Source organism: Callithrix jacchus, chromosome 12 (genome assembly GCF_049354715.1).
Source record: "Callithrix jacchus isolate 240 chromosome 12, calJac240_pri, whole genome shotgun sequence".
Classification (NCBI taxonomy): domain Eukaryota; kingdom Metazoa; phylum Chordata; class Mammalia; order Primates; family Cebidae; genus Callithrix; species Callithrix jacchus.
This window is the reverse complement of record NC_133513.1, coordinates 90,482,827-90,501,621: the sequence shown is the minus strand read 5'-3', so window position 1 is coordinate 90,501,621 and position 18,795 is coordinate 90,482,827. Positions and strand designations below refer to the sequence as shown.

The following is an 18,795-nucleotide window of genomic DNA, read 5'->3' as shown; positions in this document are numbered from 1 at the left end:
AGCCAACATGGTGAAACCCTATCTCTACTAACAATACAAAAATTAGCAGGGTATAGAGCCTGTAATCCCAGATACTCAGGAGGCTGAGGCAGAAGAATTGCTTGAACCCGGGAGGCAGAGGTTGCAGTGAGCTGAGATTGTCCTACTGCACTCCAGCTTGGGTGACAAAGTTCAATGGCTCAAGCCTGTAGTAATCCCAGCACTTTGGGAGACCAAGGCGGGTGGATCATGAGGTCAAGAGATCGAGACCATCTTGGTCAACATAGTGAAACCCCAGCTCTACTAAAAATACAAAAAATTAGCTGGGCATGGTGGCGCATGCCTGTAATCCCAGCTACTCAGAGGCTGAGGCAGGAGAATTGACTGAACCCAGGAGGCGGAGGTTGCGGTGAGCCGAGATCACGCCATTGCATGCCTGGGTAACAAGAGCGAAATACGTCTAAAAAAAAAAACCTTTAGCCACAGCACAACAGTTACTAATGCTGTTTTGTGCAGAAGGACAGAGAGAGGAACTGGAGATAATGGCATGAGGAAGAATAGCTCTTAACCCCTTCACCCTGCAACAAGGAGTTCACAAATACCCATGTGCTGGATCTTCCCCTTCCCACCCAGAACTTTTACAGATGAAGAATCAAGCTTAAACAGGTAAGAAGCCAGCTATGAAGTAAAAAGGAAGTCAGGGAGACCCAGGAGCCTTTCCTGAGCATCGCTGAACAAGTGCACGAACCCTTCATCTTCCAAAGACAAAAGGAGCATTTTATGAGGCCCACTGGACACCCTGCATCCACCCTCGCCCCCTCCAATCCAAGTTCCAAGCTGTAGCCAGAGTAACCCTCTAAAAACACAAACTTGTCATGAGGATGAAATGAGCTAGTATTTGCAAAGTGCTGACTGGCACTACTGGCACGTGTGTGGTAAGTACTATAAAATGCCCATTACATAAACACAGTACATATGATGCCATTCCCTGGTTAAACTCCTCTGAGGATCACATGCAACCTTTTCTGCCTGCCTCTGCCTTCTGCTTCCCACAGCGCTCTCTCTTGCTTGCCTTACTCCAGATCTCACCGAATTCCTCCAGAGGCAAGCTACCTCCTGGCCCAAGCAAGTGTCCTTCCCTCTTTCCTTAAAACACTCTCCCCATACCCACTCCTCTTCATTTGACCAATTTCAACTCCTTCTTTATATCTCAGCTTAAATGTTGCTTCTTCAGGCCTCCTGAACCTCCCAGAGGAAGCTTAGGTTCCTCCATATTTGTTCTCTTCTAGCCATAACATTGATCACAACTGTAATCACATACTATTTTAATAAATCACATAATTGTTTAGGTTGTTTACTGCCTGCCTCCCTTACTAGGCTGTAGACTCCCCAGGATAAGGGCTATAGATCTTTCTGTCTCTCCTGTTTACTGCCTATCAAGGAACTTGGACAGCATAGGTCACTAATGAACATTTCCGAATGAATACAAACTTTGAAATACTGTCTTGTTTAGGTAACAGGCCCAAAGTCCCACAAATAACTCAAGATTTGAACCCACGACATTCTGGCTTTGAAGCCCAAGGTCTGACTGCATCACTGACTGCCCCTTCCTCTCCCTCAAAGCCAGAGCCAAACCCAAGTGGGCTGGGAGGGGAGTTGAGCGGCAGAGTCTGAGGATCTGAGAAGGCCACGCGCTGCAAGGCTGTCGGCGCCGCGCCATCGCTGGCCTCGGGCCCGGGAGAAGAGGCATCCGTCACGTGTACCCTACAGGGCCAGCGGCCGCCGCACCCTGGGGCAGGAATGCAGCCCCGCCCGGCTCCCGCGCCAGCAAAACCGCGCAGGCCACGGGCACTGACGTCAATAAAAGGGGCGCCTCGGGCGCCGCGAGAGAACTTCTAGGGCGGTGGGCAGAGCCCGAGCAGACACGCCACCCCGCCGCCGCTACGCTTCTGATTAGGTTCGTGGAAGCCTCGCACTCGGCTTTCCAGGCCGGCGGGGGCGGGGGCGGGGATTGACACGCCCCCTCCCGTCTCCCGCCGCTGATTGGCGCACGGAGCTCCGCCTTGGGTTTGGAAGGCTCGCTTGGGAGCTCACGCCTGGCTCCGGGCGAGGATTGGCGGTTCCGGGGCTGGAACCAGCGCTTTCTCCCGGGAGCTGCTGCTGTGACCCAAGTTGCTCGGACCAGCTTGCGGCCGCTTGCGGCCCGCCTCGAGCAACCGGGTCCGTAGGTCGGCGGCCCGGCTCGGCGCTGCGGTGGGAGCCGGGGTGCCACTGGGACGCGACCGCCAGATCCACTTAGGGCCCCGTCGTTCTGAGAAGCGGCCACGTCTGAGCCCCGGGGCCTCCTAGTGCTGGAGATGTCGCCTTAGGACCTCGGCCAGGATACCGTCTCCCCACGCTCTTGTGCTGCCCGTGAGCACCGCCTGGCCCTTGTGGGCACCCTCGCAGCAGGAAGCCCAGAGCTGCGCCCGCCCTTTCTGAAGGCTGTGGAAGGGGTTGGAGTGGACGCATCTTACCTTGTCTCATCCCCATTTGAGGTCTGTCGGAGCTTCCCTTCAGCGTGGTGAGTACCTGCTCCAATTCTCCGCGAGGCGGAGGAGTGCACAGGGCACAGAGGCTGGCTTGGGAGTCCTGACCTTGGATCCCTGCGTCTTCCACAATCCACAGAAGCAGATAGCCTCCAAAAGGCTTCTGGGCCCGACCTTCCCCAGAAGACCTCCTCAGCCATCTGGCAGGAACAAAAATAACAGTGGTTGAGAGCCCGGTGCTGGGATCAAACTGCCTGGTTCATGTCCCAACTTCCATCACCTGCCAGTTGTGTGACTTTGGGTGTAGCTTTCTCATCTGTAAAATGGGTATAACAATAGTGCCACTTCATGTGAGGAAGAAAGAAAACACCCATCTGAACGTGCTCTGTTCTGTGCTTGACACCGAACAAGCTGCCTCTATGATTTCAATCATAAAGCTATGATTTAAAACTACACAGGTTTGCTGATGGCAGTGATGATGAAAATGACAATGATTCTATAGCCTCTGGGGGTCAAACAGCCTTTCCCTTCATCATGTATTCAATCAGCATACATAGAATGTCTGTGGTATACTAGGTACTAGTAGGAATGCCCTCACAATCTCCCTTTTCCCATCAAGGGTTATTCATTTTCACCATTTATGTTTAAAAGCTTGTTTAAAATTTTGTAGAGACAGTCATGCTATATTGAGCAGGCTGGTCTCGAACTCCTGAGCTCAAGCGATCCTCCCACCTCAGCCTCCCAAAGTGCTGGGATTACAGGCATGAGCCACCAGACCTGGCCTTATTCACACCATTTTGATGATGAGCAAATTGTAGCAGGGGAAACGAAGACTTATCCAAGGTCAGTTAGCAGCACAGCCAGAATGTGGGGTTCTAGAACTCCTGAAAAGGGTTATCCCTAGATCTAGTAGCAGTTTATTTCCAGGTCATATATGAGAATTGGTCTGGGTAAAGGACCCATTCCCTTCTCCACCTCCTGGGGCACAGATTGAAGGCCAATGTATATCCAGTTCTCTAGGCATACCTGCCTGAGGCTAGGCCTTGCTGGTGGGGAAGCCCACACAGCCATTTGAACTGGGCTTCCCATTTGAGGAGCCACAGATTTTGGCTGCTGTCCAGTGGCATGTTTGTGTAGGGTAGCAGGCCAGGGCCCCAAGTGTTGATTTGGGCTTTGGGCCAGAGGCTCCAGTAATTTTTCTACGAGGCCTTAGGTCCCTGATTACAGAGATTATTGCTGTCACCTGGGTTATTGGAAGGGGGCCTCCAGCTGTGTGAGGACCCAAGAGTTACGAACTCAACCAAATGTGTTCTGCCTCGTGGTTTCCGTGCCTCCCTGGGACTACAGTGAGATACTCACCTAGAATAGCTGTCTGTACTGAACTTCGTGTATTACAAAAAGTGCACCATATTTATATATTGCAAATTCATTGCACGGTGAGTCACTTTTTAAATATATTTCTTTGTTAGGGTTCCACAGTTCTTCACTTATTGCCTGTTTCAAAACAAGTTGAACTTTGTCATTTCCTTTGGGGTTCATTTCTAACCTAGTTTGTGTCAAATTGAAGCATTTTGCAATTGGTTTTTACTCGTTTGTACACATACCCATGCTTATCTTCTTTTATGTCAGCTCAGAAATGAAAGATTCATTTGTAATCTTTTAGTAGCCCCATGGTTTCATTTTCTAGTTTTCAAAAGAACCACTGTTCAAGTATAAACAATATACTTGAACAATGTTAAGGTCTTGTCCAGGAAATTTGAGGGAAAATAACTGTTGAACACATTGAATGAGACAAGAAAAGTTTCTTTTGATAATAAAAGTGTTCTGATTCACCATTTAGTAAGTGTTCCTAAAGCCTACCAATCTATTCCTACCTGGAATCTGCCTATTTTTATTCCCAACCTCACTCTGCTGTCTGAATCCCAGAATAAGAGGCAGAGCCAAGAGTGAGGGGTCTCTGACAGACGCAGTGGCTCACACCTGTAATCCCAACACTCTGAGAGGATGAGGTGGGTGGATTACTTGAGGTCAGGAGTTCGAGACCAGCCTGGCCAACATGGTGAAACCTCAAAACCTCGTCTCTATTAAAAATACAAAAATTAGGCATGGTGGGAGGCACCTGTAATCCCAGCTACTTGGGAGGCTGAGGCAAGAGAATTACTTGAACCTTGGAGGTGGAGGTTGCAGTGAGCCGAGATTGTGCCATTGCACTCCAGCGTGGGTGATAGAGACTCTGCCTCAAAAAAAAAAAAAAAAGTGAGGGGCCCAAAATCTGGTTGTGCTAAGTCCTCCCCAAAGTTCATGGAGGGTATGGTTGAGGCTGGCGGCTCAGACTCTCCCCAAGCGTTTCTTGGTATGTTTATAATGCAGCTTGCTTAAGCTGTGGAGTCAAGCCATTGCCATCCTGGCAGAAGTTGCTGGGAAGTCAGGCTCCAAGCCATTTCCTCCCGAGGCAGCTGCTACTTGATCCGTGTTGCCCTTCTTTCCCTGGGGAGGTGAGGCCGGATATCAACCTTTCTCCTACTACCCCAGACTAGCCTAGGAGTCTTCCCCGGGTGTGGTCATGGCCAACTGAGGTCACTACGGAGCTTTAGAGAAGTGAGTTCTGCCCACTGCAGCAAAACAGCAGAGCAGGGGGGAGAAAGGGAGCTACTGGCTGGAGAGTGTCCTAGCACCCAGTTAGCCAGACCTGTCCACACATGTTGCCCCTAGGCTTTGGCAGACAAGCTGCTCCATTCCTCCTTCTGTACAGACTTGCCTACGGGTGGAATTGTTGGCTCCTGGCACTAGCACAGGCCCTCAGAAACGATCAGTATCAACCTGTTCTTACAGCAGTAACAGGAAAACTGATCCACAGAGGGGATGTGAATTGCCTGAGGCCTTTCAGCCAGTGAGTGGCAGAAGCAGGGCTTGAACCCATTCCTCTGACTTGTAAGCCAGGGCTCTGTGCACTGGGCTGGGTTGCTGTTCTAGATTTCTTCTGTGGAAGCTTGGCTCTTCCTCTTTAGAGTGCTATGGCTTCAAGGCTGGGCTAGCTGTCACCCAGGAAAAAGCCCTGACCCTAGTGAATAGACTAAAAGATATTCCACAGCTCCACCCCTACCTCCCCAGGTGGGATAATTCATTGTCCTTCCCTTTCCGTTGGCAGGACTTCCCCTTCAAGAATTAGGTGGGAATAAGAAAGTACTTTTCACAGAAACGTGAAGTGTTCTTGAAGCTGCCTGGCTGTGAAGTCAGAGTGCCAAAAGCTTGGGCTGGCTGGGCATAGTGGCTCACATCTGTAATCCCACCACTCTGGGAGGCTGAGGCGGCCGAATCACCTGAGGTCAGGAGTTCAAGACCAGCCTGGCCAACATGGTAAAACCCCATCTCTACTGAAAATACAAAAAATTAGCTGGGCGTGGTGAAGGATGTCTATAATCCCAGCTACTTGGGAGGCTGAGGTAGGACAATTGCTTAAACCCAGGAGGCGGAGGTTGCAGTGAGCTGAGATTGCACCACTGCACTCCAGCTTGGGCAACAAGAGCAAAACTTGCTCTCAAAAAAATAAGATAAAATAAAAGTGTGGGCTGCAGTCATTTAAACCACCTCTGGCCTCAGCTGAGCCACTGGTACTCATATTTGCATCTCAGCTTCCCTTTACCCCCCTATGAAATGGAGTAACAGTGCCTAACTCTTAGAATTACTTTGAGGATTAAAGGATATCATCCAAAAAAAAAAGGATATTATCCATATTGCCTGATACAGAGTAAACATCCAAGAGTTAGCTTTTATTTATCTTTATTAGCCTGAAAGTGTGACTTGGTGACTGTTGTCTTCTGGTCACAGTGTGTTTGTCATCCAGCTCTGGGAGCTTAATTACCACATAGATTAGGTTTTAACTAGATTTTCATAATAGCACCTAAGGAGGGGTAGATTTTAAAATTCCCATTTTCCAGACAAAACGTACAATTTTCATACATTAACTCATCTGGAAGTCTTCTGCAGCTTTTTTTTTGAGATGGAGTCTTGCTCTGTCACCCAGGCTGGAGTGCAATGGCGTGATCTCAGCTCACTGCAACCTCTGCCTCCCAGATTCAAGTGATTCTCCTGCTTCAGCCTCCCGAGTAGCTGGGATTACAGGCACACAGCACCATGCCCAGCTAATTTTTGTATTTTTAGTAGAGACAGGGTTTCACCATGTTGGTCAGGCTGGTCTCGAACTCTGACCTTGTGATCCGTCTGCCTTGGCCTCCCAAAGTGCTGGGATTACGGACATGAGCCACCATGCCGGACCTGTAGCTTTTAGTTGTTAAATCTTTTGAAAACAGAGTGGAGTTTTTATGATGGAAGGCCTGGAAACTGGGACAGGGTGTGTGTGGAAATGACTGGAATAATGAGGGTGACTTTTGAGGTGAGGAGCAGGGAAGGCCAGGGCAAGGGAGGGAGTCATATTTTGGAGTATGAGTGGGGCGGAGACAACTCAAACACTTACAGAGAACAAAAGGCAGGTTAGGGGAAGGGTTACTTCTGCAAGTGAGTGGATAGGAAATTGGAAAAGCTTTTATTTATAAGCTTTTGTACTGTTTGCCTCTTAGGTTGAGCATGTAAATATTTTAATTTAAACATATTTTAATGTTCCTTTTCCCCCTTTGTAAGCTGGCTGCTGTTGACGCTGTCTCTGTAGCTGGCTGTGGAATGATGTCTGACTCAGGCAGCCAGGCCCTGGGGAAGCAGCAGGACCTGCTCCTCCTCTCCGCAATAGGCTTGGGGCTGGGAGAGGAGGGCGGGACCACAGGCCTGTCTTCAGCTGGTTGTGGCCACACAGCTTGGAGGAAAGGAGGGTTCACCTGTACCCCTGACCCAGGTGCAAAGGTCACAGAGGCCAAAAAAGGAGGATTTACATTTACAAATTCCTCAGTATTCATGGAGGGTGGTTCCAGGATCCTCCTTGGATGCTTACATAAAATGCCATGTTTACGTGCGGACTGTGCACATCCTCCTGTGTACTTTAAATCATCTCTAGAGGACTTAAAATACCTAATACAATGTGAATGCTCTGTAGTTAAACTGTATTTTTATTTGCATTTTTTAATTGTTGTATCATTGTATTCTTAAGTTTTTTATTTATTCAAGGTTGGCTGAATCCCTGGATGTGGAACCCACAGATGCTGAGGGCCAGCTATAGCTCTTATTGGGTGACTGATATACTAGGCTCATTTAATCCTTGCTATAACCCTAAGAAGTGGGTAATCTTATCCCCATTTTACAGTTAAGAAAACAGGCTCAGAGAGGAGGTTGGGTAACTTGCTGAAGGTGTCAGAGTTGGGATTCAAACCCCGTTCAGTGTAATGTCAGTCTTCCCTTGTTTCCAGGCTGTGCTGGAGACAAGGATAAGGGGGGTAAGCTTCTTAGGCCTTTATTACTCAAAGTGAACTATATCTAGAATCAGGGAGATCATTTAATTTTCACTTCCTGGATATAATGGGAGACATTGACATGAGAGCCTAGCTTCTATTGAATTTTCTTATCAATTTCAGTCTCTGCCCTTGACAGTATATTCTAACACTTGTCGCCTTCTCTTCTGCCTCCCTCTCTCTCATTAGGTCCTTTGGACAGTGGTTAGATATGATTGGCTCATTTCATACTATGTTTGCTAAATTATATGGATTTGGTTCATCCCCAAGGTCTTGAAAATAGGAGGTGGGATGACGTCTCAACACTGACCACTATTCTATATGCTTTATATCTTCCTTCAATCTTCAAAATAATCCTACAAAGTAGGTACTAGTACGAGGTGATGTTACACACCAGGAAGCTAAGGCAGGGAGTAAGTGGTGCCCAGCTAGTAAGTGGTGGAGGGGGATAGAAGTGGGATTCCAACGTGGGTAGCCCAGCTCCACAACTCGTCTCTTACCTGTGTGCTACAGCACCTGGGCTGGCGTTCATCAGAGAGGTCTGGGTTCTCATCCTAGTTGCATAACCATGGATGATTTAACCTTTCCTCAGATTCCTCATCTGTGAAATGAGGAGGATAAAAATACCCACCTTGGCCAGGCACGGTGGCTCACATCTGTAATCCCAGCACTTTGGGAGGCTGAGAGGGGTGGATCACCTGAGGTCAGGAGTTCAAGGTCAGCCTGGCCCACATGGTAAAACCTCATCTCTATTAAAAATACAAATATTAGTCAGGTGTGGTGGCACAAGCCTGTAATCCCAGCTACACAGGAGGCTGAGGCAGGAGACTTCCGGAACCCGGGAGACAGAGGTTGCAGTGAGCCAAGACCACACCACTGCACTCCAGCCTGGATGACAGTGAGATTCCATCTCAGAGAAAAAAATACCCACCTCCCAGGGCTGTTGTGCTTGTTACAACTCATTGATACTGTGTGAATGAAGCTCTTACAGGTGCCCAGTGTTAAGTACTCAACACAGCTGAGCTGCTACTGGGCATCCTGGTGTCTGCATGGAACTTACAGCTAGACAGACCTGGGTTCCACTCCCGGCTCTGCATGTGCACATGGCTTTGTGACACTGGCAAGTCATTTAACCATTCTTCATCTGTAAAATGAGGATAAACAATTCTTACCTCACAGGTTGCTCTGAATCTTAAATGAGATAATATATGTGTCTGACACATAAGCGCTTAAGTGATTTTAAGGCAAGAGACCTCCTCCAGTTTAGCTCCTGGAGAATGGAAACACCAGGAGCCCCTAGTATTAGCCAGGACCCCCAGGTCTGGGAAGGGCCAGCTGAGTTGCTGATGTCTCCATGCTTTACATCCTCAGAGCATCCACAATGGGGACCCCAGCCTCGGTGGTCAGTGAGCCACCACCTTGGCAGGCCCCAACTGAGGCCCGGGGCCGCAAGCAGGCCTCAGCCAACATCTTCCAGGATGCCGAACTGTTGCAGATCCAAGGCCTATTTCAACGCAGCGGGGACCAGCTGGCTGAGGAACGGGCACAGATCATCTGGGAATGTGCAGGAGACCACCGCGTGGCAGAGGCCCTGAAGAGGCTGCGCAGGAAGAGGCCCCCAAGGCAGAAACCCCTCAGCCACTCGCTACACCACTGCAGCCAGCTCAGGTAGGTTCCTAGAGCTGGATGGCTGAGGGAAGAGCACTGTTGCATGGCTGTGTGGCCTGGAGCTAGTTACCTGGCCTCACTGTAAAATGCCTGCCTATCACTAGGGTGGATATAAGGTCTACAGTGTCACCACTTGGTTGGCACTTAAAAGACTGCTGTTAGCTGGGCGCAGTGGCTCATGCTTGTAATCCCAGCACTTTGGGAGGCAGAGGCAGGTGGATCACTAGGTCAGGAGTTTGAGACCAGCTGACCAACACAGTGAAACCCTGTCTCTACTAAAAATACAAAAATTACTCAGGCGTGGTGGTGCATGCCTGTAATCCCAGCTACTGGGGAGGCTGAGGCAGGAGAATCACTTGAACCCAGAAGGCGAAGGTTGCAGTAAGCTGAGATTGTGCCACTGCACTCCAATCTGCGTGACAGAGCAAGACTCCATCTCCAAAAAAAAAATTGCTGTTAGTTTTGGAGTCATCTACGACCCTGTGAACTCCCATGGCAAGAGATGTCTGTGTCCTAGTAGCACCACCTCATTTTGCCATGATTCTCAGCTTACCAGCCTAGACAACAGAGCAAAAGCCCAATTCTAAAAAAAAAAAACAAGAACATTAGCTAGGCATGGTGGCATGCACCTGCAGTCCCAGCTGCTCCAGGGGCTGAGGTAGGAGGATCACTTGAGGCCTGGAGTTTGAGGCAGCAGTAAGCAATGATCCTGTCACTGTACTCCAGCCTGGGTGACAGAGTGAGACCCCCCATCTCTTAGGAAAAAAAAAAAAAACCCTAATGAAAATCTTGGCTGGGGGATTACAGAGAATGTAGCCTAGGAATGTAGTTGAGGCATTATGGGTTGAAAATTGTTGAAAAACTTTTACCTAGAGATCTCTCCCCAGTCTCCCTTCTTGGCCACTTCTTTGCCTAGGCCACTGCCAGCCCAGGAACAGTGAGCCCACAGGGATGGAGCTGAACCACTTGGCTTCACCCACTGTGGGTGATGCTCTGGGCTTCCTTTGTCTGCTGCCATCTCTGGGGCCCACAATCAGAACATCAGACCTGAGCAGGCCTGGAGGGCATCAGGCCCTGAGATGCCAAGTCAGTGTCACTGCTTGTATTTAACTCCAATTGATTAGCAGTCACTGTTTAAAACCAGTTTAATAGCATGACTGATTAATGACATCTGCCATGAGTACAGGATGAGGATGAAGAAATGTCAGTTTTGCACACCCTGATCCAGTCTAATGCTTTCTACTGCAGAGAAATCTGCAAACTTTGTCTAGTCAGATACTTCTCAGAGGTGGAAAGACAAGCCCAGAGCCCTGGCCTCATTTTGCTCTAAATAATATGTTTTATGGTCCACCATGATAGTCTCTTCAAGTCCCCATTCCATTCTCCCTATTGATGTTGGCTAATCTTAAACTTGTTCTCTGCAGAATCCCAGAGCCCCCCTCTCCACTGGCTGACCCACAGAGTGCCACGGAGACAACCTCCAGTGAGCAGTATCTGCACTCTAGGAGGACAAGTGCCAGGATCCGCCGGAACTGGAGGAAGCCAGGCCCCACAAGCTACCTCCACCAGATCAGACACTGATCCAGGGAAAGAGCCAGGAATGGCAGTGTCTTCCCTTTTGCCACAGGGCCTTGGGAAGTGAAGAAGGAACAGAGACTTTAGGCAAGAAGCCCAAAGGGGTAAATGAAAGGAAGAGGCTGCTGCCACTGGCCTGCTCCATTCAGAACAGAACTAGATGCTTCCGCTGGGCCCTCCATTATGTGGGACCCATCCCACACCAAAATGAGGAGAAACAGTGACTGTTCCTGCCTCAGCCCTTCTCAGTCTGACACTATTCCTGGGCTGCATGATATTCCCCTGGGAGCCAAGCGACAGACACTTGATGCAACATTTCACCATTCACGATACTAGTCTACCTACTACTGTAATCCATGGTTCCAGCAGCCTGTTCCACACCCGCACACCATCAGGGTAGCACAGGGAAACCATGGTTTAAGTGGCAAATAAAAACGTTTGTATCAAGAGTGGTGTGAGTCTGTCACAGAAGGGGAGGACCCAAAACAGAGTGGGAGGGGCAAGAGTATCCCCAGGAAGGAAAAATCAAGGCTGGCCTCCTCTCCTTTTTACCTCCCTCTTCTTCTTCACCCATATGCCCTTGGGTCCCTGGACCACAGCCTCCTTTTCCAGAGCCTGTTGGATCCCGAGTAGAGATAGGAGTCTCCACAGCAGTCCTGATCCACAAGAGAGGAGAAAGGGGAGGGCTGTCATGGCCAGCCCTGCACAGTGGGCTGGGGCCTTGGGCTGGCTTAATCTGCAGCCAAACTAGTGGTGCCAGCTCCTCATCTGGCTTCTTCATCCTTATGGGCTGATCATCCCAAGGTGGACCAATTGTTCTGAAGCTGCCTGTATTATATCTTAGGCTTCCCATGGCCTGGAAACCCTTGAAGGGAGGGCTATTTCCCACAGTTCTAGCTCCACCTCAAGAGAAGCACACTCTGTGTTCATTAGCTTTCTTCTCCCTCTCTACCCACTGTCTATGCTTGATTATTCAGGGTTCAAAGTGGGGCAGTGATGTACCCAAGGCATGTTCTCTGGTGGCCGAGAGGACAGCCACTACTACCTGTGTAGGTAGGTCCTCTTTTTTTTTTTAAGACAGGGTCTCGCTTTCTCACCCAGGCTGGAGTGCAGTGGGGCAAGCTTGGCTCACTGCAACCTCCGCCTCCCCGGTTCAAGCAATTCTGCCTTAGCCTTCTGAGTAGCTGGGATTACAGATGCGTACCACCACGCCTGGCTAATTTTTTTATTTTTAGTAGAGACGAGGTTTCACTATGCTGGCCAAGCTGGTCTCGAACTCCTGACCTCAAGTGATCCACCTGCCTCAGCCTCCCAAAGTGCTGGGATTACAGGTGTGAGCCACCAAGCCCGGCCTGTAGATCCACATTTCTTATCCCAAGCCTTTGGCACTAGATGATTTTGGAAAATCAGATTTTTTATTTTTTGGCTTTTAGGAAGTAGTCAGGGCAAATACTGTATAATCCCTAGTAGGGATCTCATAAAATATATTAACATTTCTGCAACAAAAAGTCACACTAAGAGGGACACATGATGATTACCAATAGCTTCAGATCAGTGTAGGTTCAGGTCAGGTTTGGTTTCAGATGGGTTATGAAGATACTTTTCATTTTCAGAGCATCAGGACTTTGGAAAGAGGACCTGGATCTTCCTTTATAGGGGGAAATAGCCCCGGGAGCCACGTCTCAACAACTCCATGGAAACACAGGTTTCCGTGTCCTCAAAACTCCGTTCCTACCTTCTATGTCTTCCTTCCCCCAAAGAAACTGGACAAAAAAGGTCAGAACTGGATTTGTTATTCATACATTTGGTTGATTTAAATACATTACGTACAATTTCTACAGCGAATCAGAAGAACGACACAGGGCAGCAGCACTCTGGCAACCCAGCCTCCATTCCCTGATGCTGGGGGCAGGGCCTGTGGCTGGCAGAGGGACGGTTTTCCATGAGTGCCACCCAGAAGCCTGCTCTGGCACTCTGGGCCCCTGGCTCTTCCAGAGTCCACATTCAAGGCAACCTGAGCATAGGCTTCAGGGAGAGTAGAGCAAGGCCGGGAAAGGATGCATCACACTCTTGCCCGCGCCAGGCCCAGGACCAGCCTGCTCCTACATTGGACCCAATTTCCTTCTGATCACAGAGCTTGTCTGGATCAAGACAATGTGCAGATCTGGTATGGAGGCTGTGGCCAGGTAAGGCAGCCGGATTCCCTGTTAGACACCGAAGCTCTCTTGAGCACCAGATGGGGTGCTTTACCAACAGGTTTGTGTAAAGATGTCTACAGAGAGCTATGCACACCTGGGTCCCCTTCTGGCTCCTACAGTCAGGGGGCAGGTGTCCTCTCAAAGATTGTTCTCAAGGCCAGTGTCCGAGTCAGCTGCATGGGATTGTCAGGGCTGGGGCAGGCAGGTGAGCTGTGCCTTCGTCCATAGGGCATGCACATCCGGCTCTCAGAAACTCTTCCTGTCAGCTGGGTGGAAGCCTGGGACAAGAGGGCTCCTGGTGGCTAGACTGGAAGGGAACTGGCAGGGACCAGCCTGGACCAGCTGACCAGAGGGCTGCACACCTCTGCTCTGCAGCTGGGCAAGGGGGGGACATGCAGCCATAGTCCTCACTCCCTTTCTTTGGTTGTTTTTCAAACCTTCAAGAAAGTTTCTTTCAGAGACTTACTGACCAGTCGCAAGGTGCCAGAACTGTGAAGTGTCCAGAGCATGAACATAACTGCCCCTCAGCCACAGATGGCACCCTTTTTACTCCCTCCTGAGGCCGTTCTTTGCTTTGGTGTAGAAAGGGCTCAAACACCTGGCAAGTGGGGGTGGGGGCGAGGCAGCAGGGAAAAGACACATGGAAGCAAGAAGATGCACAGTGAGCTGGGCAGGACGTGGGGCAGTTTGAAGGCCGCTCTCCTTTGGGCCCTGCCTTTCTCAGGATGCCAGAGAGAAGCCTGCCTAGGACAAGTCAGGGAGAAAAGGGAAACTGCCACTTAGGAGGCAGAATCCAAGTCCTGTTACTTCCACCAAGCAGCAGCGGTAGCATAGAAAGAAGTCCAAGAATGTAATAGCCTGTCCTCTTAGAAGCCAAGACTCACCCCAGAACCCTCACAGAGACCCACTTCAGAAGACAAATTGAACTTTTACATCAAAAGAGTTGAGGGGAAAAAAATTTAAAACGACAGGAACAAATGAGAAGATTGGGACCAAGGACTCAGGAAGCAAGGTGGGATAAGTTCACCCACAGACCACTTAGCTCCCGGCATACACTCAGGCCACGTGGATCACTTTTACAGGCTGGGAGTCAACTTCCTCTTAAAATATAAATGCTAAGACTAACTCTTCCTGCCTCTGCTTGAGAAAGCGACAAGCTGTAGCACAGCAGAGAGCAGAGAGGTTCTGTATGATTGTGCAGAAGTGCTGGCAGGGGTAGAGCAAAAACCTCCCTTCCGGGAGAACTGTTGGGAGGCTTGCAGCCAGCCCACAGCACTGGTGGGAGATGGAGGAGGCTTGGCAAAAACCCAAAAGAAAGGTGTGGCTTGTCTGTCCCAGTGCTATGGTACTGCAAGTCATCCAGGTGCCCTCTGACACCGCCTTGGCTCATGGGAGGAAGCAACTGCAAGGCAGCTGAATGTTAGGTCTACGCAAATTTCGGCCTGGATTTTTGGACATGAGGTGATCTGGGGTTCTGCTACAAGCATTTAAATTTTTGTTTTGTTTTTCTGATGCAGAATATAATAGGGAATTGCAACAGAGCAGGGTGTAGGGAAGAAAGGGACTGTACCAGCCTGCCACCAGCAGATGCTGGAAGGGAGACACTCCTTCCCAGGCATCTGGATTATGTGCATGGAGCTCCAGCCTCCGGCACTCCAAAGGGCAAGGAGCACTCACTCTTCCTGATTGTGCTTCTCCCTCTGGGTGGGAAAGCCCTGAGCGGGGTGGCAAACAGAGAGGGAGGGCTCTTAAAGGTGCTGCTCTCCACTGGCTTTTCCTGCACCCCACTGCCCAGGCTTCCTCCCACCAGTCTCTGACAGTATTTCCTCCGCCTGCCTCTGGAGCTACCACCATGAAAAGAAGGGCTTCCGGCTCTGGAAGCTCTGTGTGTAGGACTCGCTAGAAGACCGCTGGTGGGAACGGGCCGTCTCAACAATCACAGGTGGCATCTGGACGAGGTGCAGGGGACTCTTGTTGTCTTTCAAGGCCTGGGTCAGATTTAAGATCTGCAATGGGAAAAGAGATGGGTGAGGGAGAGGCCTCGGCATTCCAGATCTGCCTCTGAAGGGAGATGAGTAGAGAGGACTCCTACAAATCAATTTTTAAAAACACCAATGGAAAATCACGCATATAGGCTATTTACAAAAGTAGAAATGAGCAATAACAGAAAATGGAAACCTCTCTAATCATTTAAAAAATACAAATGAAAACAAATCTTTTTATTTTTTTCCCTCCAGTTAGTAAAGATACAAAAGAATGACTCAGAGTTGGGGAGAGTTCAAAAAAATAAATACTCGACAGGTACGCTGGCTCATGCCTGTCATCCTAGCACTTTGGGAGGCTGAGGAGGGCAGATAACTTGAGGTCAGGAGTTTGAGACCAGCCTGGCAAACATGGCGAAATCTCGTCTCTACTAAAAATACAAAAAGAAATTAGCTAGGTGGTGGCACACACCTGTAGTCCCAACTGCTCGGGAGACTAAGGCAGGAGAATCACTTGAACCCAGGAGGCGGAGGTTGCAGTGAGCCAAGATCGTGCCACTGCACTCCAGCACTCCAGTCTGTGTGACAGAGCAAGACTCTGTCTCAAAAAAAAAAAAAAAAAGTACTCTCTCTCCTCCATGGCTGTGGGGCTGGAATGTGGGAGTCTTTCAGACAAGCAGGCTGACAATAAAAACTTAAAAATGAACAGATCCTAACCTGACTGACATGGCGAAACTCTGTATCTACTAAAAACTCAAAAAAAAAATTAGCCAGGTGGAGTGGTGCACACATGTAATCCTACTACTTGGGAGGCTCAGGCACAAGAATCGATTGAACCTGGGAGGCAGAGGTCACAGTGAGCCAAGATCACGCCACTGCACTCCAGCCTGGGCAATAGAGTTGAGAACCCATCTCAAAAAAAAGAAACAGACCCTCTGACTTGGCAATTCCATTTTTAAAGACAAAGGAAACACTCACATGCATAAAACACTTAGTTTCAAAAATATATAATTAATATTGTTTACAATAGTGAAAAGATATAAATTAAATTAGTTAATTTAAGGGATAAGAAACAATTATCCTAATTAAAATAAAATATATGTAAATTTAACCAGGGAACTATTAAATATATGTATAAATGTATTGGCATAGAAGCTGATCACAATGTTGTGTTAGATGCAAAGGAAAGCAGAAAAGGAACCAGTGTTACATTGCAACCCCACTTTTATTTTCTAAAATTCTATCTTCCTATCATGTAAAAAAATGTCTGGCAGGCCAGACGTGGTGGCTCATGCCTGTAATCCCAGCACTTTGGGAGGCCGAGACAGGAGAATCGCTTAAACTCAGGAGGCGGAGGTTGTAGTGAGTCAAGACCCTGCCGTTGCACTCCAGCCTGAGCAATGGAGCAAGCCTCCATTTCAAGAAAAGAAAAAGAAAAAAGTCTGGCAGTTGACAGTGGTCATCTCTGGGTCTCAAGAAATTATAGGTGATTTTAATTATTTATTGTTGTTCATCCCTATTTTATGATTTTCCTATAAAGATTATGTAAATGTAAAATGTAAAACGCTGGCTGAGCCCAGTGGCTCACGCCTGTAATCCCAGCACTCTGGGAGGCCGAGGTGGGCAGGTCACCTGACATCAGGAGTTCAAGACCAGCCTGGCCAACATGATGAAACTCTGTCTCTACAAAAATACAAAAATTAGCTGGGCAAGATGGCAAGTGCCTGTAATCCCAGCTACTGGGCAGGCTGAGGTGGGAGAATCACTTGAACCCAGGAGGTAGAGGTTGCAATGAGCTGAGATCACGCCACTGAACTCCAGGCTAGGCAATAGAGCAAGACTCTGTCTTAAAAAAAAAAAAAAAAAAAGTAAAAAGCCAACATTTCATTTAGATTCTCCTTCCAACACTATCTCTTCTTCATCTTGTTTTAAAATAAATTTTTTACTTTGGAATAATTTTAAATTTAGAGAAAAGTTGCAGATGGTACAGAGAGTTCCTGTAAAGCATTTGCCTGGTTTCCCCTAATTTTTTTTTTTTTTTCCTGAGATAGGGTCTCTGTCGCACAAGCTGGAGTATAGTGGCACATCATACATAGCTCACTGCACCCTTCAACTTCTGGCCTCAAGTAATCCTCCCACTTCGGCCTCCCAAAGTGTTGAGATAACAAGTGTGACCAACTGAGTCCAGTCCTCACTATGTTTTGTCAGTATTTTACAGATATTTCAGTTATGGGTCCATGAGGACACAGTTTCTTCTTTTTGTCAAAATTAGTATCACCACCATTTATCTTCTCTGGTAGAAGAGTACAAAAGCTGAAGGTGTCCTATCTTCTTTAAAACACTGTATGTTGAAGATTTCATGGCCAGATCACAGACCATGGAGGGTAAGCTAGGCTGTGCCCTGAAATCACACAGACACACTGCCCTCAAGCCACAAATATCCTCTTACACAGCTGCTGCCTATGAAGGGGCAGAGATACACCTGCAACAGGGATCAGGGGTCAGAAGTGGATCCTATTGGTAACAAAGTTACTTTTTACTTAATTGTTTTGGTACTTGTGGGCATCCTACACTGCTCCAAATAGTCTTGAGCTCAGTATCAGGGTGAAGAACTGAAAGGAGACTGCTGGAGTATCTGGGATAAACATGTCAAAGTGTCTACTACTTATTTTCAAAAGATTTGGCAAAAAAAAAAAAAAATCTAGGGAGAGAGAAATTATATAGATATTATTCAGATAGATCATTGGATAGTACATAGACATATGAGATAAATGTGGCTAAATATAACAAATGAACAATCTAGAAGATCCCATTCTTTCAACTTTACTGAGGTTTGAAAATTTCCAAATTAAAAAGCTGAAGATAAGCCTGGAACTTGGACTAAAAAGAAAGGAGAATAAAGAATTAAAAAAGAAAAATTATTTTTAAAAATTGAAAAAAGATTATAGCAGTCACATAATACTAAAGAATAAATACTATCTTTGAAAATGTTGGTCTGGATGTGGTAGCTCATGCCTGTAATTGCAGCACCTTAGGAGACCAAGGCGGGAGGACTGCTTGAGGCCAGAAGTTTGAGACCAGCCTGGGCAACATAGCAAGACCCCACCTCTTAAAAAAAAATTACCCAGAAACACATACTCAGGAAGCTGAGCGGGGAGGACTTCTTGAACCCAGGAGTTCAAGGCTGCAGTGAGATATGATTGGGCCACTGCACTCCAGCCTGGGTAACAGAGCGAGACCCTGTCTTTAAAAAAAAGAGAAGAAAAAGAAAATGTTAAAGAGGCTTTCTCTCAGACCCTAGATTCTTTATCTAACTCCTAGTGAGATGCTTTTAAGTTGAGTAACAACTTCTATCACCTGACTGTGTCCCTGTGGGGTCTCTTTCCTCTTTCCCTACATCTCAGAGCCCTTGTAGTAAGCCCATCCTGTGATAATGGCTCAGCTGGGTAGACAGGGTTATGATCTCTTT

The 18,795-nt window shown here is 48.1% G+C and overlaps 2 protein-coding genes across 2 annotated transcripts in view; one reads left to right on the top strand and one right to left on the bottom strand.

The window, feature by feature from the left end:
- The first annotated feature begins 2,087 nt into the window (after positions 1-2,087).
- AVPI1 (arginine vasopressin induced 1) lies at positions 2,088-11,595 on the top strand. The gene is made up of 3 exons (XM_035268671.2): positions 2,088-2,542; positions 9,275-9,571; positions 10,996-11,595. The coding sequence occupies exons 2-3, from the start codon at positions 9,285-9,287 to the stop codon at positions 11,150-11,152; spliced, it is 444 nt and encodes a 147-aa protein (XP_035124562.1). The 5' UTR covers positions 2,088-2,542; positions 9,275-9,284; the 3' UTR covers positions 11,153-11,595.
- A 1,328-nt stretch (positions 11,596-12,923) lies between these two features.
- The window catches only part of PI4K2A (phosphatidylinositol 4-kinase type 2 alpha), a 35,401-nt gene continuing 29,529 nt past the window's right edge, over positions 12,924-18,795 (bottom strand). The window contains exon 9 of the mRNA XM_035268659.3: positions 12,924-15,350. Within this exon, the coding sequence (XP_035124550.1) occupies positions 15,189-15,350 (162 nt within the window). The 3' untranslated portion in view covers positions 12,924-15,188. The remainder of the gene's footprint in view (positions 15,351-18,795) is intronic.